Genomic DNA, 17,687 nt, shown 5'->3' with positions numbered 1-17,687 from the left:
TCAAACATCTCGTAACTGTTCACCCTTGAAGTATCGCACCGTTCATTCGTTTTAAAACACGTGATCTTCTTCATCCAAAAATTTTTTCGTTAAAAAGTTCCGATCTGAAAGATTTAAAAATGCTTTTCATTCTAACGTGAGGGTCAGGCTGTGGAATGAGTTAACAGACTTCTTAAGAGACCCACCAAGGAAATAGTTTCGGACAAAACTCAACGATATTTCGTTTGGTATCATCTGACAAGTCTGACAAACGAAGACAATAACTTAGATACTGAAACAATTATGACAAAAGTAGAATATTGTAAATAGTTATGTGATATCCGAGCTTTTACTTAATAATTTCATTTTCGACCTATTTCTTGATAGTAAAATTTGTTAAATTGTAAGTACTTCCCAACACTGCATATAAATCAAATTTAGTTTAGGCAGCTTAGCCGAGATAGTTTACCGTAGTTACTAACCCGCCTTGGACTAGCTATGGCTGTTTGTGGGTCAGAAAATGTGGACTTGATTACATATTACATATTACATAGTTATAGGAAAATCGAATATAAGGAAATGTGTTGAGACAAAGGCAGCTTTTCTTAACGGGTGTAATGTAACCTAGCGGCGTGCGTTTCCCTTGTTCATTTTCTCTATCATGATCATCCTTCCCTCTTTGTGTTTTTCTGTTAATCGGTAAAATTGTTTCACGAAGTTCGTGCGTGAAAATTCACACGTAACACTTCTTTTTCTGGCACCTGCTGTAGTGATTCCTCAAATATTTTAATTCTGCTGCACTGTTTAATATTATTATTTATGAAAAACACAAAAACAAAAACATCATAAAAAAAAACAAGCTACGTATATAACGCGTATCTAATTTGAGTTAAATTGCGTGACCAAAGAAATAAGATTCACCGCCCAATCAGAGTATCAGACTCGAAGCTCAGAAGTTGAGACTTTGGTTTCCCTTATTAGAACTCGCTTGAAAATCTACCATGAAGCGCTATTATTACGGTCTGATAGGTACTCTTTTGGCTCTTGTCACGAGCTGTGTTCCTTTAGTTATTCTCGTAGCAGCAAGTTTTTGCGGCAAGGAGAAGGCATCTGCCTTGATTCACTGGATTGTCTCGAATGCCTTTTCCGCCGTCATCACAAAGAAGACTGACAGTGGACTGACAAGATGGTATTTGAAGGATATTGAACTTACTCGCTCAGAACGGTTGATGAGGAAACTTTTTTCAAGCCTTTTTGGGCTGTTCTTTACGATGTTCACCCTTGCTTCGAGTGTGTTCTGGGAAACCTTGCTTCTCGATGTAAGCTACGGTTGCAAACCGGATGATGCTTCCATGTCTATGGAATGCTTCGAATACAACATCAAGGAAAATGTGGAGTTCTGGAGAGCGTTTTCAAGGTTTGGAGAATATCCGATCGATTGCAACAGTCCTAAGTATCTTAATGGATCTGTGGGTGTGATTTGCTACCAAATGGTCTTCAACATTGGCGCTGCTTCGGGGGCCAGCTACGGTGGGTTTAAACTGGCTATGATTGCAGTCAATGCAGCTACCAGTGCTATGTTGCTGCATAAACGATCAGGCACTGTAAACAGAACGAGAATCTTTATTGCTGTGCTACTCGTTACAGTGTACGTGGCTTTCGTAGTTTCGCAAGTCGTTGAAACGGAGAAGGGGCCATCTAGTTTAATCGTCATGATCGATTCACACAATGTGGCGATTTATCTTCAAGTGATTATGGGATTGGGTGCCATCTTGTCATTCGTGTATTACATTCCTTGGAAGCAACTCGTTGCTTTCCAAAGTAATTTGTATCTTTATGATCCCATACTTTAAAATTTTTATCCCAATTTTCCCAACCATTAAAAATTCAGAGTTCTAAATATTGTTTTGAAGATTGTATGATTTGAGGGTTGTAAGCTCTCTGATGAGGTGTGGACGGGGAATAGCTTGGTCATAAGAGCTCTTTTGAAGGGTTACCAGTCACTAAACGACAACCACCTCACCAGCACCATTAGTCAACTCACTGACATCTTCAGTCAATTTGCTGACTCCACTGTTCAACTTACGAACAACTTCATCAAAGCATGACCCCTATTGTATTCTGTGCCAAACAGTTATTGAGATGTTAAAGAATTTGACATACGGTCAAGGATATAGGCAAAGTGACCAAATACAATTGTCGGCAAGTTGAATAGTGATGTCAGGGAGTTGACATGTCAGCAAAGTGACTGGGTAATGTTTGAAGGCTAGGGGTTATGCAATAGAGTAGCCTGTCTGGTAGAAAAGGAGGATGAAAAGGGTACCCCCCCCCAACCTTGTGCATTCTCGACTGCTCATTGTGGCCTTGCACCTGCCTCTCAGGCTAAGTGTAGAGGAATTTCTGAGTAGTAACCATGCTCATTTACATCCTTTCAATATTTAATTATAAACTAAAGAAAGATAGAATATCATTATAATTATATTTCTCTATGTTAATAAATATTATGAACAATGAAGGATATTTTTGGAACTTGGCACATCAGAGGAAGTGATATACCTCCTAAGATGCAATAACCATACTTTTGAAAATGGACATCTGAATATGCAGCAGGCTGCCAAAAGGTTCTAATCTGCATTAATTTCAGGTTTGACAGTTTTTATAAGTGTTTGATAAAGACATCTGAGGTAAACTTGTTCAACCAGCACAACTGGCACTGTGCTTGTAAACATCCTTGAAAATCTATCTAGTTAAAAGTAATGTGTATAAAGAAGAAACTATTCGAAAATTAAATGCTAGAGATCATCTGATCCCACTTCAAAGTCTAGTGTAACAGCAATGTTCAATAAATACGATCAGCAAGCAACCATACACTCTTTGCATCATTTCTACATCAATTAATGAGGGTGTTGTCAATTAAATTACTAAATCTTCAAATGAAAATTTAGGATAGAGTTTTCAAGAAAGGAATTTATTCCCAAGAAGCAGGTAGATCTACCAGTTTGTAAAGAGCTGACTGTACCCTTTGTTGCTTTCACTCAGATGTAATTTGTACACACGGGAATGATTTTCTTCAAATTTAATGAAAAAAAAAATAGAGGCCGAAAACGCAGGAATATCCCTCTAGGCACAGCCACAAATTCAAAATTTTCCAGGGGTACATGCCTCAGACCCTCCAGGAACAGATGGGCCTTGTATAATACTATTAAAATCTCTGAAAGGTAAAGTTATATAGGCACAAATCTGTCAAAAAGCTCTGCTTCTTACTACGAATATTTTTATCTTGGTACACCTCATGTTACAAACTTGAAAATCAACAGTAATTCCCACAAAACTCCCTTCCTATCTTGTAGTGATTGAGGCGAATGAAGGCAGGCTGATATAAAAGTACAAGGAAATAAATTTTGTTCAAAATAAATATTAAAATAAGCATATTTTATAATGATGTAAATATGTTATCGATTTATTTCATACTAGGATAGTTTAAATGCTCAGTGATAAGACAAAGCTGTCAATGCTATTCTTTTTGACAGCTTCACTTCCAAAATTTCTGTAAAAAAATTGCTCAGCTTATAGGTAACTGATTACCCTGATATATGTTAAATGCAGTAACTTCTAAAAAGTGCAGAGGTCAAAATTTGGTAAGGTGCATGGAGAACTAAAGGAGATAATGTCTTCTTATGGCAGGCAGGTCCAATAAGGTATTCTTTTGTCAATGTCTTGTGGTTATGTTATTAATGTTAATTTATCAATAGGAATCGAGAATGAATCTTGCAAACCACCAGGAAAAGACTCACTATTTTCACCCTAACAACAAAATGTATATTCTCCGTACATTTTCTTAGGTGTTGACAGGGAGAATGTGTTTACCAATCAAGAGGTTTCTTTTGATGGTGATCATTTTCTTTATTCTCCTGACCTTAATGGTTGATTCAGGGGTGATAATGTAAGGAGAAATTAGATGCTAGTCACTCTTAGAGGTCAAAGGGTGAGAGTGACCAGGATTTCAAAGGTGAAAATATGTGCAAGTACAAAATTTAAGTAACAAAATTGTGGTGGTGAAAGTACCACTTTTTTAACTGATTTAGTAGCATTGGTTTTTGTCTTCCCCCTATGCAAGTTCGCCGTCATCTTCATTTGTAAGCAGTCCATACTTTTGACGAATTGCGTCAGTTCTGATTTTCCTTTCTGCTCTTCTCTCAGCATTTCGTTTCTGTGCCTCTTCCCGTCTTTTCTGCATCTTTCTGTCTTCTCTTTGGTAATTTCGTTGTCTGCGTTTTCGACAGCACAGACAGTAAACACAGCAGCCAGTTAACACGAGGACCACAAAAACCACACTTGGAATGACATAAATTAGAACAGAACCTAAAGTAGAAAAATATAATGTACAATGACGTTAAAATCACTAAGAAAAGTAGAAAAGAAAACAAATCAACGCAAAACAAGAAAAACGAATGTTTAAAGTGGAATTGTAGATACAGAGTTGTCATGGTGTCAAGTTTGCAGATGCTTAATGGAAAAAGAAATGCAATTAATAACCCTTATTAATGAAAAATGATTAAAAAACTCCAATCTGCTGGAGGAAAACCAGTTAGCTAAGTTCTAGTGTGGTAGGGGAGTTAACTCAGCTGCTGTCAGATTAGGACTCACGCCCAAGACCACCTCTGGGCTGTAAGTCCAACACATTACCACCCAGCAATACTGTCTGTCAAGTGTCTGCATTTGCTGTTGGCTGCTTATGGGAAAGAGTCAATAAAGAAGTGGCCATTCATCTTTAAGTACTGGTATCAAGAGTTTGACTGTCCCTTTATCAATGAAGTCCAAACTAGGACCTATTGATAGACTTCATGAGCTATTACAGTTAGTATTACTAATATTTCAGTTTCAAATTAATGACGATGAACTTTTATGATGAACTTTATTCATGTGTCAATTATAAAATAGCAGTGATAAAACCACTAAGTAATAACACAACAAGATAATTTAAATAAAATAATAAAAACCTAAGTATTGATATACGATTAAATAACATAAAATATACGCTTATGAAAATGCTTATGAAAACGCTTCTGAAAATGAAATTTCACTAACATCATAAGACACTCAAAAGGGTCACTTCCGATACGACTTAATTCTACCCCTATTCCTTCGTTGACATCTACCTTTTGGAGAAATTGAATGATAAAGTTTAAGTATTGAAACATTACCTGCAACAAAGCACTGCTTCCAATACCATTTATTTCCATTGCAGTTGTGAGGAATAATCTTGATGCCCGCCTTGTACTTCTTACATGAGACATCCGCGGCGCACCAAAAGCAACTGACATCTTTGACACAGTCACCACATGATGTGTTCTTCTGTGAACAGGTCGTTTCAGTTGTTGGACTTGAAGTTGGTGGAATAAATGTGCTTGTTCTATTGTTACTTGTGGTAGTCAAGACCGTAGTACTTGGCGATGAGCTTTTCGAAGGTGTCGGTCGCTTTGTTGTCGTAGCAGTCGTGGTCGAAATGTTGCTTGTAGACACACAGCTCCTGATACAGATAACAACGAAAATACACAATACGAAGCTCTTCATTCCGTCTCAAAATAACTGGACCAAAGAGAGTACTAGCGAAAAAGAGTAGCGTTTTTTCTCAATACATGGACTGTGTGAAGTACTGCACTTTCAAGGACGATTTGTGAAATAAATTATTCACGACGAAGCCTGGAACCAGCCAAGAAAAAACGTGTTGTTTGCGTGAAGTTGCGTGAAATGTCACGTGAAATGAAATCATGCGAACAGAGTTTTTGGTCAGCGGTTGACAGAAAGAGGTGAAAAAAATGGCGGAAAATTGTAATTTTGTTTGTACCGTTTGAAAGGTTGGTTCTTTGATCATTTAAGTTAGATCTTCGGTCTTGTTGTGAAAAATTTCCTATATTACTATGGCACAACCAAAGCAAATTACACAAGAAACATTTGATGCGGTTGTAAGAGAGAATATGGAAGAATTTGAAATGGATTTGCACGAGGCCATACAAGATGCGAAGGATCAGTTTAAAACTCAGGGCGTTGACTTGTCAAACTTGATCACATCATATATTCAAGATTTAGACACAGGTGAACTTAAACACAGCAATCCTGTGAAAGGTATGTGAGGCTTATATCGGAATAAAGAAAGCAACAACAATAACACCAACAACCAAGTTATCATCTCAGCTGTTTTAAAAACTTTAAAAAAATGCTCAGTTGAAAGATTTTTTAAAGCACACCAGTAAGTGCAGTATGCAAAAGCTATACACTCACTCTGCTTGCCCATCAGCCATTGGGATCGTGTGTGATGTTGGTAACCTTGATTCATGTAATAAAGTAGGTGATATCTGACAAAGTTGATCCATTTATTGGTTGCTAGGTGATCAGTTGTCAGTCAAAAGTCAGCTTATTATGAACTAACTCAGTCAAACTGTACCAAGGGGCACGGTATTAAACGTTCACCATGTATTAAGTGTTCAGTCGCCAAAGTCCTGAAATTGTTATCTCTAATTTAAGTAATTTTCACCTCTATTAAATGGTCAAAGTCACCCTTTACTGAGTCCCAACAGCCTGCTTGTATTGCCCTTCACCTGTATCAAATGATCACTTAAGGGGGAACAACTCAAGTTAAATTTCAAGGAAATTTTAATTCATGTTCATCTCCCAAATCAATGCTGATGGTATTTTTAGCAAGTTTTTCTACAGTAAGTGGTCAATCATGGCATAGAATGGTGGCTTTTATTATATACTATAGTAACCCTATTGTGAAGAACCTGTATGAAGCTGCCACCCTGTAGGTTCAAGGATAGTTTGATCAACAGTTGACAGACATTCCACTGATAATGGTCCATATCTTGGTTGAGATGGATGTGGAGATTGAAACATCAGCTACCACTATTTAATTAGCCAGCCATCAGCTGACTGTCAATCAATTATGAACGCATAGCAACTGAGAAATTGATCAAAAACTGGTTGATTGGTTGATTGATGCACTGACTGATACATAAACTGAGATTGTTCTATTCCACATGTAATGCACATTATGCAGCCATTATTGTTCAAACTCAAGGCTTTTTTGTCGATTTCAAACTGTAGATGCCTTGGACATGATACAGATATCTTTACAAGAGGATGATTTGCAATTACTCTTAAAAGGATTGCAGGATTTCTCCACTGAATGCGACAAGAGTGAGGATAACAGAAAATTTGCAGCAAGTAAAGGTGCCTTCAAATTACTTTTCTCCAGTTGCAACCATTGTTACTTAATGAAAAACAAAGATAATCTTGCTGCCAGTCTGGATGCCTTGAGCTCATTTTTGTATGGCCAAGGAGATCTTGCTGATGTTAAAATGATCGAATTTCTAGCAAGCTGTTTAAAAGAACTTAAAGAAGAGGTTTTAGTTGAAAACATTGTGAAAGCTATAAGAGTTGCTTGCATCAAGAGTGAATCGAATCGTCAGACTTTTGTTGCCAATGGTGTCATACCTTATTTAGTGGCTACTTTGAAAGACTATAGCCAGTCAGGAAGAATTGTGAAGGAAACATGCTTGTCCCTGCGTGTTTTCACATTCGATGATGATATGAGTGTAGCTTTTGGAAAAGCTCATGAGCATGCGAAGTTGATTGTGGCAGAAAATGCATTTGGAGTATTGTTGGGTATCATGGAACATTGCAAAGATGTGGACGTGGCTAGTGAGGTGTGTGTCACCTTGAGTCGTCTGGCAGTAAGGAACGAATACTGTAAGGATATAGTTGATATGGGTGGACTGAAAATGGTTCTTAAATTATTACAAGACCATACTTCCAGCCAGGTAGGTAGAAATTTTTGTAATAAGTTTTTCATTTGTGTGTTACATCTGATCAAGAAGCCCACACAACCAAAGTTGATCGGAAGTTTCAGTGGCATGAAGCAACTGGGAGTATCACTCTTCCTCTTAGATAGGTAATCGTCTATTACAAAATCCCTCCCACCCCCTCCTCCCCCAGTATCTCATTAGGGTTCCTCAATTGTTCTTTGGTACCCATCTGTACTCCTGGGTGGAAAAAGGTACTGTGAGAGGAAAGTTACCCATGAACCCTTTGATGCTGAATAACAAAATGCTATGTCAAAGGGTATGTAGTCAACAATGCGGGCTCAAATGTGTGAGGTTTAAAATTTAGCAAAATTTAAAACTGAGGCATTTTGTTTTTGTTGAAGGCATTTTCATATTTCCAAAGTTTTTAAGGAGAAAATTAATTATCAAAAATGTTTAGAGAGTGTACAAAGTTTTTGGAGGTTGTTCTGTAAAAAGAAAAAAGCAGCAAGGAAAACAATGCCATGAAGCAACAGAATAGGAAAACAACCATGCAAATTACTCCAAATTCATTTTCTGCACCAAAACTTGGCGCATGTGCACATATTTTTCAGCTGTCCCCTTAAGGGTGACTGGCTTTTAATTTCTCCTTACAATATCTTCCTTGAATCAAATGTGAAGGTCACAGTCACCAATTTGAGAACCTCATGATTGTTGAGCAAATTCTCCTTGTTGGCACCCTAGGAAATGCAAAGAGAACAGTGTGGAGAATATAAATACTATGTTAAGGTGTGAAGTGAGCTTGAACCCAGGCCATTTGATTTAGAATGCATTGCCTAAGACTGCAGGTAGACAGACAAAAGACAACAACTAAGATCAAACCGACAGCATCTTGTTGATGTTGTAACTGCATTTTTACTCCAACTTGTATTGTTTATTACAGAATATTGCCAAGCAGGTGTGCACTCTTCTCAGAGCCATAGCTGGAAATGATGATGTCAAGACTTCCATTGTTGATGCTGGTGGCCTGGGACTCATTGTTGCTGCCATGACGACCCATGCTAAGCAGGCAACAGTGGCAGAACAAGGATGTGCAGCTCTAGGTTCTATTGCTTTGAGGAGCCCCCCTAACTGCTCAGCTATTGTGGCTGCTGGAGGGGTAGAGGCCATTGTCAAGGCTATGCAGATTCATCCTGATGTTGCTGGAGTACAGGTAAAAGATTTTCTTGTCAATACATGAAAGGTAATTATTTAACTTCATGGTAGAAGCCTAGACTTGAGCGGAATGGCGGGAGTAGAGTTTAAGTTAATCACAGTAAGTTGTACTTCAAGACTAAGTTGTGGCTACTAATAATTTAGTCTTGAAGTACAAACCATGTTTCTGTTTAAAATTGGGCAGTGGGCAGTATGTTTTTTTTTTTTTTTTTTTTTTTTTTTTTTATCTTTATTAAGTCATAAGATAAATAATCACATATCCTATGTTACAACATTAAAAGAAGGTATATATATAAATTACAGAGAAAATCAAGATAAAAATTATAAGACTAGATTATGTTTAAAAATTAAGCGATTAACAAACGTGTTTTTGAACCTATCAGTGTTTATTTTAGGATGGTGACTTGTCTCTTTCCTCAGATTGTACTTGGTTGATTTCTTTTTTGGCATTATAGCTCTTAAAGGGTGTATTGTGTTATTAAAAACATTCTTGAAGATACGTGTGTCCTGTTGAACTAACAATTCATAAACATTAATGTGGTCGGATGTATACTTGCGCTTATAACATCGATCTAAGAAACATTGGATTGTTGTTAATTCGGAATTTACAGCGCCAAATACGGACAGCCCGTATAATATATTTGGTAGAACCAGATTTAGAAACAGATGGTCTATTTCGGCCTGATTGTACCCTTCTTTCCTTAAAGATCTTAAAATGAACAGGCACTTGTTTGCTTTGATTAGTTTTTCCCGAATATGTGTTATGAACCTACTGTCTTCCTGAAATGTTACCCCTAAAATAGTAAGCTCTTTTGTCTGTGGTATTCCAGACACCATCGGAAACTCTATTGTACAACCTTTCTTGCGGAAAATGATTTCCTTGCACTTAGATGGATTGCTACACATACCATTACTTCTAGACCACTGGGAAAACTGATTAATCAGTGCGATAGAATTGTCATTATCACCTATCACAGGCGAGATAATGGTTGTATCATCTGCATATTTTACCAGCACGCTCTTATTGTCCAAGTGTATCTCTAAATCACTGAGAAAGACATTGAACAAGTGCGGCCCGCTGACACTTCCTTGGGTGGTACCTTTGTTGACACTTTTCCATTTTCCAATAAACCCATTTCTAATGACTCTCTGCTGCCTGTCTTCCAAAAAGCTTAGATACCAGTTAACTATAAAAGGATTTAGGGGGAGTTGCTTCAATTTGTGTGAGAGGAGATCGTGTTTCACACTATCAAAAGCCTTGCTGAAATCCATAGCGAATAGGCGTACCGCTTTGCACTCTGGGATATCAAGATATTGATTGACAGTATGTTGGATAGTCAGTAGAGCATTGGTACAGCTCCCTCCCTCTATGTATGCAAACTGTGAGATCCCAGAATGTTCATCGAAGGTCTCCCTTGCGTGTGTTCCTAAGACAGCTTTCTCAAAGCACCTTGCGATGACAGGTGTCACATTTATTCCACGGAAGTCTGATATTCCCTTAGGTATATCAACCTTCGGCAAGGGGTACAGGTCTGACTTTTTCCAAGAGACAGGCCAGGCGTCAGAATGTTTTCTTTCACTGTTTTTTAAATTCTTTTTTTTAATACCTTTGTCTGATTAATTTGGCAAAAAATTGTGCCCGAAACTTTTTTATGGCAGCCTTGGTATCCATGACCCTTCACACTGAAATTTTTTCACAAGTTACAAAAGCCTTTTTTTTTGTTGCTTATCATACCAAATAACCTTGTCATACTTAATAAATTTGTTGAACCAAATAGCTTACTACTTTTTAGTGGGTGGACCTGCGGTTTAACACTTTGATTGAGTCAAATTTAGGCAGAATGAACTGACTTAATCATTAATTCTTTTCAGAAACAAGCCTGCCTAGCTCTGCGGAACCTGGTGGCCCGTAACCCTGATCACTGTGACATTATCCTGGAAGCAGGAGCTGAAAGCTTGATCAGGAAAGCGCATGGCAAGATGGGTGATTGTGAGGATTTAGCTAAAGCAGCTCTCAGAGATCTTGGTTGTGATGTGGAACTTAAAGAGCTTTGGACTGGAACAGGGCAAGGCAAGGTTCAATATTGATTGTACCAAGTCAGAGAGAGCTAGAAGCTTTTCAACCAATAAAATGCAAAGATAAAAAGAATTGCCACTTTGTCGATCACAATTTCAACGCCATGTACTTGATTTGACTGTAAGTTCTTGTTGGCCTCTGGTAGTCTTTTTTTGGCTATGATAAACTGTTGTAAATACTGAAATAGGTTTTGAATTCAGAACATTACCCCACAAATAACTCTATTGATAATTTTTAAGGTAGGAGTGACTCTTTTAGTGTATTGGTCCCAATAAAAGTACTGATAAATCTGTACTCAGGCCTATTTGCCCACCCAGCTTATCCCAGTTTCCAGTAACATGAAGCAATTAGGAGTATTACAACTTCCCCTTGGATATGGGATGCTAGTCCACTGCAAGCTTACCCCCCAGCATTTTATCAGGCTTCTCTGACAAATTGCCAATACCCATTTACACTCCTGGGTGGAGAGAGGCACTGTCAGAGTAAAGTACAATGATCCAGCCAAGTCTAGAACCCAGACCTCTCAAACCAGAGTCTAGTGCATTGACAATTAGGTCACTGTGTCTCCCACTCCCAAGGTAGTAGAGTGGTTTACCACAAATCAACCGAGGAACGACAGAGCTGAATAATGAAATGCTACGTCAGTGGGTTGTGGTCAATAACATGGGCTCAAGTGTCCTAGGTCTAAAATTTAGCGAAATTAGCGGAAAATAGTAAGGGCTGACTTTTAAAACCAAGGAACTCTGTTTTTGTCGAAGGCATTTTCCTATTTCCAGAGGTTTTAAGGAGAAAATTAATTTTTGAAAATTCTTAGGGGGTGTACCAAGTTTTTGGAGGTTGTTCTGTGAAAGAAAAGCGGCAAGGAACACAACACCTTGAAGCAACAGAATAGGAGATCATTCATGCGAACGACTCAAAATCCATATTTCCGTGGCAAAATAAAGTGCATGTGTATACGTTATTCAGCTCTGTCCCAAGGAACAGCAAAGTATACATTTGACTGCTTGCACATTTCTCACTGTGCCAAACTGTGAGAAAACTGAAGACTTACTTTTAGTGCAACCAAGCCATATGAGAATGAATGTTAGTTGGAACTCACCATCAGCCTGTATTTAAAAATTCTTTTAATCAGGATATTTAACTGCATGAGAGTGTATTAAATTTTTCACAATTAAAAAATCATTCTTGCATTTTGAAACCATATTGCAGAGTAAATAGTGGCCAAGGGATACTGATCAAGTGTTCAGTACTTCTTCATGAAAAGAAAGAAGTTGCTGAAAGGTTGTAGATGATAGACAAGAGAAAGAAAAGGGAATGAAAGGGGGCAAGAAAAGTATTTTGCTCACTCACAACCGCACTCCCAAGGCTTTCCCCATCCCAAGTTTTCAAGGGTAAAGCAATGGCAACAAGTTTGACCCACCCCCTCCCCTCACCTTTGCAGTTTGGTGAAGCTCCCTCAACCCAACTGCTCATGAGAAGAAGTATGGCTTTGTCGTCCCTAATAATGCATAAGCGCTTCAGATTTTGTATTAGCTAAGAAGAAATACTCTAAGGTCCTTACTGCTATGTGTACTTGAACATTTGAGCAAAGCAAAACTCATGAGACTAAAAAATGGGCTGTTTCCTTTGAATGGGTTAATAATTCAAAAAGTTATTTGCTGAGGATCATCAGGTCCTGAAACATTTTAATGTTTCATTTTTTTTTTTTTTTAATAATTCCCCTGATTATGGGACTTCGTGGGAGTGAATGAATTTAACTCTTATTGATTTTATTTCCTTCCATTTATCAGAATATACCCTCTTTTATCAGTGCAAGCAACAACTAAACTACCTACAACAATTACAAAAAATTCCTTAAAAACCTTGAAAAATACCCTTCATTTTATAGCCACCAGATACTGAGTTAAAGTATTGCATAATTTTAAATATTTACTTAAAAGAATTCAAAAATATATTTCAACCTATGGTAAGTTAGCTTCCTTTGAAATATTTGCTATAAAACTTTTGGAACTGTCTTGTTTTGGAGAATCCCACACAAATTAAAACCAAGATATAGACGACCATAATTGAAGCCAATGGATATCGGCATATGAGCCAGTTATGAGCTTGTGTCCTGGATAAGGAGACAAAAGAAAGTTGACATAAATCAAAATTAGGATAGAAATTTTAATGTGTAAATACATAATAGTTGTTTCCTTAAAGTATGTTCAGAGATATGAAGACCAGTTTGTCACACAACAGTGGTTATGTTAATCCTTAAATCCCAGTCAAAGTGAACAAAAAGTAATTTCTCCTCTCAAATGTAATATATTATCCTGTTAAAAAGTGATGAGAAGCAACAAAATGATCAGCTCAACCTTCCAGGTATTATCCTGACATGGCACCAGCTTCTCTCAACATATTTTCAAGGAAATGAGAGGCAACAAGATGGGAGAATTGCTCTTTAGATCTTGGAGCTAACCAGTTTACTGGTAGTTCAGACAGACCCCAGAAAGAAGGATACAGCAGTGAAAGCAACACCAGACAACTTAGTGGAAAATATCAAACAAAATTTTCCCAAACAATGAACATCACAGTTAGAGCAATTTTCAATTGGGTGTAGAAGGTAATCTGGAATTGCATTAGGGTAGTTTGCTTTACTTCACATTGGGATTGGTCTAGAAAACTCAGGGCTCGACACTAATGGTAGCCCACTAGCCATAGACTAGTAGAAATTCAGTTTTGGCTGGTGGTTTTATATTTCCACTAGCCATTTTGGCTAGTAAACAGACTGAAATTGTTGTAACATCTAAAAGCATCTAAGATGTCACTAGCCACTTGGCTAGTAAGTTGAAAAGTTAGTGTCCAGCCCTGAAACTTGTGCCACTCTCTCAACCAATCAGATGCAAAACTAACCCCCCTCACAACTTGGTCGCCCTCCTTTTCCCATGCTCTAGGCTGTTTGGTCGTTTTTACTTTGAGTTCTCACTGGTTCTTAAATTTTTTCATCTCTTTTAATTGACTCTTGTGATTACTTTTGTTTCAGGTTTTATGACACTCAATTCTAAATCGTTCAAGAAGGTCATAGACTATTGTTTGAAGTGTCCTTTCCTGTTTGATTCTCAGCTTTCCAAGTAACGAGAATTTGCAAATGAGAATATATTTAAGTATCACCTACTTAAAAGAATTAATATTCAGATTTCTGGTTGGAGTAAAAGGATAAATGTTGTCATAACTGCCACTAATGATTATAACACTACATTTGCTATACCTAGTGGGTGCTTTCTTCTCAGCATACACCAGTACATATTTCACCCTAACAACGTGGTTGTTTGTAACCACATAATATCTCTCAGGAACATCCCCTCCCTCACTGTTTCTTGCTCTGGCCCTTGAACGATGAAGTCTGTTGTCATTTGTTTTAGATTTGATAGTGCACTTCACATCTGGATGGTCCAGGATCTCACAGACAGCCACACAACTTAATTTTTCTCCTATCGTGCTGTTCTTCCACCCTGAACCAAAACTACTGTAATTCATACAAACAGTTAGATCACTTGACAGGTAGGTTCCTTCTCCGAAAAATGATGTCTAAAGAAAATGAAGAAAGGTGGTTTAATTGACCACTTAATTAAGATCATCGAATAAATGAATGAACTTTATTTATCGTCGATAACGTGGGGAGTGGTCACCCAATCTCCCGAGCCAAGGGCTCATGTATAAAATGCTCGACTAAAGGAAATACAAATTAAATAATAGATTAATATCATATATGAGATATAAAAGTTCATTAAACTATATACAATAAAGATTGATATAAAAGTTTGAAAAAAAAAAAAAGAAAAAAAGCTACAAGATACAATGCAGTATATTGATCCATTGGTCTATTTACTGATTGGGTAAAGTCTGCACTGAAGCCTGTTAGCCCACCCAGCAGGAGTTTATCCAGGTTTCCATGCAGCATAAAGCAACTAGGAGTATTATTTCACCCCTCTGGATGAGATGCTAGTCTTAACAAAATGGTAAACACCCCAGCGTACACTGGTAAGTTATGGATGCATGCAGGAGGTTGCTAAGCACGAAAGAAGTGTAAGAGTCACACAAGGTGATAGCCGAGAGTGACTCTAGCTTCTTGAGTGCTTAGCAAACCTCCCTAGTGCATCCATAACTCAATAGTGAACACTTAGGCATTTACCATTTGTTTTATAACATAACATTGATACATTGTAGCCAAAGACTTTTCTCTTATTTAACTATGTTATGTGACCAGAAAAAACAAGTGCATGCGGAAAACTAGTCTTTGCATTTGCTCACATCAGAAGTGTACACCCATGGGCAAATGGTGGACACTGAAAATTGACCAATCAGAGCATGCTTTTACTTTGGTTATGTTATAACATCACTTGGTTACCCCCCTGCATTTTATAAGGCTTCTCTAACAATTCACTGGTACCCAGTGAGGCACTGTGAGAGTAGACCCCCGCTGTATTTTTCCCTTGCTCAATTATTTCTCCCCGGATCTCCAAGGATGATATTCCTTTGGCCAGCTATTCAGTCAATTAGTTAGACAGTCTGTCAGTCATAATGAATAAAGGGGGTAAGTTTCTAAAGAAACTTTGGTGCTGCGTTGGTGGGTGTAACAAGGTAATTTGGTAATATCAACTAAGTTGAAATTGTAAATTGGCCACTGTAAAGAGTTAAAAAGCTACATTTGTTTAGCTATTAAGTTGGTCAGTCACACAATGTACCAGTCAGTCAGACAGTCAGTCAGCCACTCAGCCAGGCAGACAATCAGTCAGCCAACCAGCCAGCCACTTGATCAGTCAGTCAATCAGTCAGTAAAGCAGTCAGTCAGTCAACCAGCCAGCCAGACAGTCAGTCACTCAGCCAGCCAGACAGTCAGTCAGCCAACCAAACAGCCTCTTGATCAGTCAGTCAATCAGTCAGTAAGGCTGTCAGCCAGTCAACCAGTCAACCAGTCAGCCAGCCAGTTAGTCAGCCACTCAGCCAGCTAGCCAGTCAGTTAGTCAGCCAGCCAGCCAGTCATTTGATCAGTCACTTGATCAGTCAGTCAATCAGTTAGCCAGTAAGGCAGTCAGCTAGTAAGCCAGCCAGTAAGCCAGCCAGCCAGCCTGTCACTCAGCCAACCAGCCACTCAGCCAACCAGCTAGCCAGCCAGACAGCCAGCCAGCCAACCAGCCAGCCTGCCACTCAGCCAACCAGCCACTCAGCCAACCAACTAGCCAGCCAGACAGCCAGCCAGACAGCCAGCCAGCCAGCCAGCCAGCCAGCCAGCCAGCCAGCTGGTAAGTCAGTCAGCCAGCCAGCTTCTTGGTCAGTCAGTCAGTCAATTAGTCAGTCATTCAAAATCTAGCAGAGATCACCTGGCAACTCAACTAAACAAACAGCTAACAAGATTCATAACAATAATTTCGCTCTAAAGGCATTAAACTTTTTCAGGAAAATGATTACATGTACTCACTTTGTTAAGATGTGCATGTAATCCATTATTCAAAATAGAATGAAAATTGTCCACTCTACTACCATGGTAAGCATACCAAACATCACGAGTCTGTGACATATCATCAAACATTGCACTGAGAGTATTTGTCTCACTGTAAACAACTTCAAATATGAAGTCAGGTGTGGTGGAACAGTAACTTGCTTGACCAGTTTTTCGCTCAATCTCTAAGAACTGTTGGGATTAATAATAGCCAAAAACAATTTGTCGAGGAAATTGAAAAAAAATACTAACATATTACGTAACAGTGTTCACCTTTTCAGGCAGGAAAGCAGTACTACCTCTTGTTGATGCCTTAAGTATATGGAGAACAGTTTTACAATTTACAAAAAGACAGAGGGGTCCATAATCAGGCAAATTCATTTTCAAAAGCCTACCACAGATTTCTCAACAGATCTCAGTGAAAATGTTCTATCCAGTGCCCAGTCCAAGATGTCCCAAGTTTCTTGAGCATAAACCTTACTGGTTTCCGTCAATAGCTTGTCAAATGAAGGAACAATACTGCAAACTTGAACCTGTGAAAACCAAATTTAGTAGTGCTGCCCATAATGAATTACCACAATTAACCAATGGGAGGCAACCTTTAGAAGAGGTCTCTGAGATAAATTTTTTCAAAGAGGCCCACAATTTTTTTATAAATCCATCAGATGAAGTCGTCAAAGGTGCTGAAAAAAATAGTGGAACTAGGGAGAGGGAGGGCGCGTGGGGGGGAGGGGGGGTTTGGAGTGTGTAGCTTTATAATAAGAGTACAGAACTCTGATTTTCCATTGACCGACACTCACCAGCCTTTGAACATTCTTATCACCATCACCCTCCACATACGCAGAAGGAAAGGGTCTCAATATGCTGTCATGTCTGTAACTTTCCAGAGCTACAATAAACAAACTCCACTGCAGATCAGCCGATGTGAGGTCAGATTCAAGTCTTTGTAGCACACGTTCCTTTGCCTCTTCACGTTCCATTTTGGCCATCATGCAAGAATTTTATTTGGCTATCACCTTTCCCATGTTTTCCCTTAGCGGCCGGTTACTGAGGCAGCATCTTGGGAATTTGTTTGGAATGGAGTAAGGCCACGTAAACGTCCGCCATCTTGAAAACTATCTCGCGTAAAGCA

General features: G+C 38.4%; 4 protein-coding genes across 5 annotated transcripts; 2 read left to right on the top strand and 2 right to left on the bottom strand.

The window, feature by feature from the left end:
• The first annotated feature begins 899 nt into the window (after nt 1-899).
• Nucleotides 900-2,847, top strand: LOC148732212 (uncharacterized). Its single transcript, XM_088759079.1, has one exon. The coding sequence runs from the start codon at nt 981-983 to the stop codon at nt 1,830-1,832; it is 852 nt and encodes a 283-aa protein (XP_088615205.1). The 5' UTR covers nt 900-980; the 3' UTR covers nt 1,833-2,847.
• A 922-nt stretch (nt 2,848-3,769) lies between these two features.
• LOC111333826 (uncharacterized) lies at nt 3,770-5,677 on the bottom strand. Its single transcript, XM_022939448.2, has 2 exons — nt 5,184-5,677; nt 3,770-4,341 (listed from the first exon to the last, which is right to left on the bottom strand). The coding sequence occupies exons 1-2, from the start codon at nt 5,551-5,553 to the stop codon at nt 4,088-4,090; spliced, it is 624 nt and encodes a 207-aa protein (XP_022795183.2). The 5' UTR covers nt 5,554-5,677; the 3' UTR covers nt 3,770-4,087.
• An 80-nt stretch (nt 5,678-5,757) lies between these two features.
• LOC111333825 (armadillo repeat-containing protein 6) lies at nt 5,758-12,263 on the top strand. The gene is made up of 4 exons (XM_022939447.2): nt 5,758-6,105; nt 7,084-7,799; nt 8,725-8,994; nt 10,869-12,263. The coding sequence occupies exons 1-4, from the start codon at nt 5,901-5,903 to the stop codon at nt 11,082-11,084; spliced, it is 1,407 nt and encodes a 468-aa protein (XP_022795182.1). The 5' UTR covers nt 5,758-5,900; the 3' UTR covers nt 11,085-12,263.
• Nucleotides 12,181-17,675, bottom strand: LOC111333827 (protein mono-ADP-ribosyltransferase PARP16). Of its 2 annotated transcripts, XM_022939449.2 has the most exons (5): nt 17,356-17,675; nt 16,951-17,088; nt 16,535-16,747; nt 14,324-14,643; nt 12,181-13,186 (listed from the first exon to the last, which is right to left on the bottom strand). In XM_022939449.2, the coding sequence occupies exons 1-5, from the start codon at nt 17,545-17,547 to the stop codon at nt 13,045-13,047; spliced, it is 1,005 nt and encodes a 334-aa protein (XP_022795184.1). In that variant the 5' UTR covers nt 17,548-17,675; the 3' UTR covers nt 12,181-13,044. The 2 variants fall into 2 exon arrangements, with proteins under 2 accessions (XP_022795184.1, XP_022795185.1); XM_022939450.2 differs by lacking the exon at nt 16,951-17,088.
• Between the last annotated feature and the right edge of the window lie 12 nt (nt 17,676-17,687).

The sequence above is a fragment of the Stylophora pistillata genome, chromosome 4 (genome assembly GCF_964205215.1).
Source record: "Stylophora pistillata chromosome 4, jaStyPist1.2, whole genome shotgun sequence".
Taxonomy (NCBI): Eukaryota; Metazoa; Cnidaria; class Anthozoa; order Scleractinia; family Pocilloporidae; genus Stylophora; species Stylophora pistillata.
Note: the sequence above shows the minus strand (reverse complement) of the source record. Positions and strands in the feature narration are given on the sequence as shown.